The 6,204-nt window shown below is 37.3% G+C and overlaps 1 protein-coding gene across 1 annotated transcript; it reads right to left on the reverse strand.

Moving 5' to 3' along the window:
* Positions 1 to 2,276: 2,276 nt before the first annotated feature.
* LOC127441000 (nucleolar protein 7-like) lies at positions 2,277 to 4,204 on the reverse strand. Its single transcript, XM_051698108.1, has 8 exons — positions 3,976 to 4,204; positions 3,705 to 3,765; positions 3,418 to 3,473; positions 3,314 to 3,339; positions 3,126 to 3,174; positions 2,908 to 3,029; positions 2,727 to 2,804; positions 2,277 to 2,643 (listed from the first exon to the last, which is right to left on the reverse strand). The coding sequence occupies exons 1-8, from the start codon at positions 4,119 to 4,121 to the stop codon at positions 2,570 to 2,572; spliced, it is 612 nt and encodes a 203-aa protein (XP_051554068.1). The 5' UTR covers positions 4,122 to 4,204; the 3' UTR covers positions 2,277 to 2,569.
* Between the last annotated feature and the right edge of the window lie 2,000 nt (positions 4,205 to 6,204).

Below are 6,204 nucleotides of genomic sequence, written 5' to 3' on the forward strand. Positions count from 1 at the left end.
TATCCTTAATGAAAACCTGGTCCAGAGCTCTCAGGATTTCAGACTGGGCTGAAGGTTCACCTGCCAACAGGACAATGACCTTAAGCACACAGTCAAGACAACGCAAGTGTGGCTTAAGGACAGCTCTGTGAATGTCCTTGAGTGGCCCAGCCAGAACCCGGACTTGAACCCAATTGAACATCTCTGGAGAGACTTGAAAATGGCTGTCCACCGACGGTCCCCATGCAACCTGACAGAGCTTGAGAGGATCTATAGAGAAGAATGGCAGAAAATCCCCAAATCCAGGTGTGCAAAGCTTGTCGCTTCATACCCAAAAATGTATGAGGCTGTAATCGCTGCCAAAGGTGCTTCAACTAAGTACTGAGTTAAGGGTCTGAATACTTACATCAATGTGATATTTCAGTTTATTATTTTTAATAAATTTGTAAAGTTATCAAATCTGATTTTTGCTTTGTCATTATGGGGTATGGAGTGTAGATTGATGTGAAAAAAATAAAGCATTTTAGCATAAGGCTGCAACATAACAAAATGTGAAAAAATGAAGGGGTCTGAATACTTTCTGAATGCACTGTGTATACACTGATGAGCCAAAACATTATGACCACCTGCCTAATATGCTGTTGGTCCTTCGCATGATGCCAAAACAGTGCCGACCTGCAGAGGCATGGACTCTACAAGACCCCTGAAGGTGTGCTGTGGTATCTGGCACCAAGACATTAGCAGCAGATCCTTCAAGTCCTGCAAGTTGCAAGGTGAAGCCACCATGGATCAGACTTGTTGGTCCAGCACATCCCACAGACGCTCAGTCGGATTGAGATCTGGGGAATTTGGAGGCCAGGGTAACACCTTGAACTCTTCATCATGTTCCTCAAATCATTCCCAAAAAATGTGCGCGTGTGGCAGGGCGCATTATCCTGCTAGAAGAGGCCACTCCCATCAGGGAATACCACTGCAATGAAGGGGTGTACCTGGCCTGCAACGATGTGTAGGTAGGCAGCACGTGTCAAATTATGTCCACACGAATGGCCGGACCCAGGGTTTCCCAGCAGAACATTGCCCAGAGCATCACACTCCCTCCACTGGCTTGTCGTCTTCCCACAGTGTATCCTGGTGCCATCACTTCCCCAGGTAAATGGTGCTCTCGTACACTGACATCCACGTGATGTAAAGGAAAATGGGACTCAATGGACCAGGCAACCTTTCACTGCTCCAAGGTCCAGTTCCGACGCTCGCGTACCCATTGTAGGCGCTTTTGATGGTGGACAGGGTCATCATTGGCACTCTGACCGGTCTCTGGCTACGCAGCCCCATACGCAGCAGGGTGTGATGCACTGAGTGTTGCGACACATTCCTCCCGTGACCATCATTAAAATATTTGTCACAGTAGATCTTCTGTCAGTTCTGACCAGACTGGATAGCCTTCGTTGCCATCACGCATCAATGAGCCTTGGGTGCCCAACACCCTGTCACCGGTTTGTGGTTTGTCCCTCCTCAGACCACTGTCGTTAGGTACTCACCACTGCTGGCCGGAAACGCCCTACAAGCCTTGCCATGTCAAAGATGCTCTGACCCAGTCGTCTGACCATAACAATTTGTCCCTTGTCAAAGTCGCTCAGGTCTGTGCTCCTGCATTCAACACATTGACTAAGAGTGCTGATTGTTCACTTACCATCTAATCTACCCAGACCTTTACATGCCCTTGGTAGGAGATAATGTTATTCGCTTCACTTGTGAGTGGGCATAATGTTTCAGCTCATCAGTGTGTGTGTGTGTGTGTGTGTGTGTGTGTGTGTATATATATATATATATATTAATTTTATCACACATTATACAGTTGCACATATACAGTGAAATTCTTTTTTTTTTTCACATATCCCAGCTAAGCTCATATATATATATATATATAAAATTTCTTTGGCTTTAGTCCAATGACAATTTAAAAGGCAATTATGTAATTTCGTGAACATTTCATCTTTATAATATCACGCTTACTATTTTTCTCACGCAGTCAAACTGGGTCTTTATACATGAAAATATAAAGCTATATTTTAGGCAGGGGGGTCCCTCCCAAAGTTATCATATCTGGGGGTCATTGGCATCGAAACGTTTGAAAACCCCTGGTTTAGGAGACTGTACATTGATTTGAAAGATACAAAAATACAGAATTGTCATTCCTTACACTGGCTTACATGTATTAAAGTGTACAGTAATTATCCAAATATGGATAAAATTTGCATTGATGCTCAGTTTTTCAAATTTCAATTTGTGCGCAAGGGTCAAGAAATTGGTCATTTTATTGAGCAAAGACTCATCGCTTGAATCTTATTTGATGCACAACAAACAAACAAATTACTCATATGTCTGAATATTAACTATAGATGAGGCTTAATGAAGGTTTGAAATAACAAAAGGTGTCCTTGTTAAATATATGATCCCCGGTAATGCAGCAGCTGTACATGTGAGGCTGTCTCCAGACATGATCCTCAAGTGAATCAGAGAACACCAGAAGGTGAAGCGGTTCCAGGATGTTGCACTCATAATCCACCAGTTCTTTCTCATGTTTTAGGACTCAGGAAGGAACCAGTTTCTGTTTTTGTATAAATCTCTTGTTGGACTTTTCAGCCTTCACTTTATGATAAGCGCCTGTAAGTAAACATAGACAGCTCAGCCTGTTGTACACACACAGACCATTTATACCTTATACACATGAAAATCTTAATACTCACCCCATTTTTTATTCTCAAACTCTACAGCTGCACCTTGATTGAGACCCCTTTTCTTTTGGAGAGATAGATGCTCTGCATCTGAAGATAACATTGGTTGTATGAGTAATAAATCTGGCAAAAAGAAGTGTCTAAACAGCGCAAGCCATTGGTGTGTGGGCTAAGAGGTGATGTGATATCGTACTGGTGGTTCTTTTGGTTCCTGGTCCGTAAAGCCGGGAATGAATGAAATCCATGGCGCTTTGTTGCATTGTTTTGGCAGCTGACTCATCCTTCAGCCTCACTACACTGTAGCTGTCCTGCAAACTAAAATCAGGCCATATGTTTTCTTTCCTTATATGCTGCACTTTTTCAGTAAAGTGACAGTAAACATTATTGTCAATTAGCATATTATTAGATTACCTTTTGGGGACCGTCTTGGACTTTTTAACCTCCTCTGTCTCTTCCTCATCTAAAAGACCAAGAGTTGTTTCAAATACAGTCATTGGATTTCAAAATGATCATTATATGAATAATTATAAATTATTATAAAGACAATTATAGTTAGTTAATGGTTAAACTTACTATCAAGTAGTTTTAAAAATGGTTACCTTTGTTGTCCTTTGTCTTGGGCCGTCTAAAATGAAAGGAGATGATTTTAAAGGTTTCCAAAATTAATTACATAAACCAGATTTTGTTCAACTTAAGTACTTACTTTTGAGGCAAGGCATCAAATTCCTCCAAAAGGTCTTCAGGAAGACACTTTCTCTTCTTGAAAGCAACAGAAGTTGTGTAAGATTTCAATAATTTTGTCTTTATATTTGCAAATCGACAATGTTATTAGTAAATCATGCCACTGCATGTATTATCATGAACAACCTGTGCCTTCACAAATATGCTCACAGATAAGACAAGTATACAGTTCATTGAAAAGTGAATAAACATTTACTCAAGGTAATAGAGTAGATACACTGAGGAAGGATACTATTCACCACTCTGTACCTTTTGCTCTTGAAAAAGCAGCTGTCTTTTCCTTCGCTTCTCCTTCAATATGTTCTTTTCTCTGAAAACAAAATGATAAAGAACGTAAACGTAATGTTTATGAAACGTAATTTCTTTTAATGCTATATGCAAGACTCAAATGAGACAGAAATGCATTTGTTTTTTTTTTTTACTTTCGTGAGAGCACAGCATTCAAGGCTATAACGTAATTTTAATTTTAGTGACAATTTTAACGTTGTACCGAAACTCGTGTGGAATCACAGACACTCACCTTCTGGCTGACTCTAGCGCGTCTTTTACACTCTTCAACGCAGCAGTTTTGGACTCATCAAAAGCGACCTCCTCGGGGAGTTCATCGTCACTGGACTCATACGGAGTCTGGGTCAGTTCTGACATTTTATCACTGTTTTTAAACATTAAAAATCATTTCAGCACCCACGTTGGACAAGTATCGCCATATTAAAAGCCAACAACATTGAACAAACATGAAAGACAGGCGAACTGAATTGAAAAGTATAGGTAGAAATAAATTCTGCCATCTGGTGGTTAGGGTGTTTTAATATGTGGTCGTAAAAACAAACCGATGCAAATGGATGAGTTTATAATTCTAGCACACGCACCCTGACCCCAGAGACTGATAATACAAAGCAGCATTTTGCTCAGTCAAATCATGTAAAACAATAAAATCAGTGCACAGATATAATTATAATATATAATATATTTTTTATAATATTTATAATGTAATAAAAGTTACAAGGACTTTTTTTTAGGTTACAAACTGGTAATTACAAAGGTATTATGCTATAAATGTGGTTTATGAGGACATTTCTAGTGTCCCCATAATTCAAATCGCTTAAAAAAACATATTAAATGATGTTTTATTTAAAATGTAAAAATGCAGAAAGTTTTTTGTGAGGGTTAGGTTTAGGGGTAGGGTTAGGGTTAGGGGATAGAATCTATAGTTTGTACAGTATAAAAATCATTATGTCTATGGAGAGTCCTCATAATGATAGCTGCACCAACATGTAGGTGTGTGTGTGTGTGTGTGTGTGTGTGTGTGTGTGTGTGTGTGTGTGTATCAATCATGTAATATGTAAAAATATAATGAAATTATTTATATTACATTATATTTATTATATGAAATAATTGTTTCTTTTGCAAATATAATATTGGTCATTCAGAATGCTCTTAATTATATTGTATAGAGACTGTCAATGTAAAACATTAAATCAGTGCATTGATATAAATATAATATATTATTTATAACATTGATACATGGTACAATAGTTTAGATTATAGTATACTATATATATATATATATATATATATATATATATATATATATATATATATATATATATATTATAATTATTGTCATATATTTATTAAATAATGAAATTATTTTATGTAAAATAATATTTAATAAATGATTTTATTTTTGATTTGTATTATTTTTAATTACAATATTGGTCATTATAATCATATTCTATGTATAAACAATTTAATTATTTATTTTATGTTATATTTATTAAATAGTTTTATTTTATGATAAATATTATTTATAATTATAATATTGGTCATTCATAACTCTCTGAATGATATTGTGCCTTTCAATTTACAGAAGATAAATAAAATAAAATTGTTAGGTTACTTATTCAAATATAGTGGATGTTTTTATATTTTTAGTATTTTTAATATATTGGAACAATATTGCAGATACATAATCGTCTTGGCTTTTCATGGCATTTGGGTTTGGAGATTTGACCAGTTGCTGTGTCTGACGTGTTTGTGACATAGATGCTGGCTGGGCTCTGTGTATTTGGTCAGTTGAGATAAGGCACCAGTGCAAACCATGGACGAGACCTATACTCCACGCATCGGATATTCATTTATAGTTTTTTTTTTTTTATAAATATTTTTATTTTAATTTGATCATTTCCGTGCACCAATAGACATGTCAGGTTTTTATGTCTTTGTGCTTGCATTCTGCAGGTCGACGATGGTACCGTGCCTGAGTCTACCTGCCTCTACAAACACAGTTGAGGGCAAACTTGGCAAGATGTGTTTTGTGTTCTCAGATGAAGCTTGGGTGTGTGTGTACACTTTGAATGACTGCTATCCCGTGCAGGAGACATACACCAAGAACAGTAGTGTGACCACTTCCATTCGCTTCTTTGACCTTCAGCTGGGCATCAGTGACCCTGGTGTTTTCAACCCACCCAGCACCTGCCAATCAGCTCTGTCTGAGAAGATGACGACTGACTGCTGAATAGATCATTGGTCTCTGGTCCTCATTAATGCACCAGGGCTCTGCATTACATGCTCAATATAGATTTACCAAAATACAGTAGGCATAAAATGAGAGATTTTCAATGAATTGATATTACACTGAACTAAAATGACGTGAAATTAGTGCAGTGATAAACATAACTTTGAAATTAACCAAGAAAGTCAATATATAGAGCTTGTTTCAGAACATGTGTTCTGCTGAACCATAGTA

The sequence above is a fragment of the Myxocyprinus asiaticus genome, chromosome 5, assembly GCF_019703515.2.
Source record: "Myxocyprinus asiaticus isolate MX2 ecotype Aquarium Trade chromosome 5, UBuf_Myxa_2, whole genome shotgun sequence".
Lineage (NCBI taxonomy): Eukaryota > Metazoa > Chordata > Actinopteri > Cypriniformes > Catostomidae > Myxocyprinus > Myxocyprinus asiaticus.

Coding starts and splice junctions, on each gene's coding strand:
- LOC127441000 (XM_051698108.1), bottom strand. CDS start 4,121: ATGTTTAAAAACAGTGATAAAATGTCAGAACTGACCCAGACTCCGTAT. Junction 3,766..3,975: donor GCGCTAGAGTCAGCCAGAAG/GTGAGTGTCTGT, acceptor TTTTGTTTTCAG/AGAAAAGAACATATTGAAGG. Junction 3,030..3,125: donor TCCAAGACGGTCCCCAAAAG/GTAATCTAATAA, acceptor GCCTGATTTTAG/TTTGCAGGACAGCTACAGTG.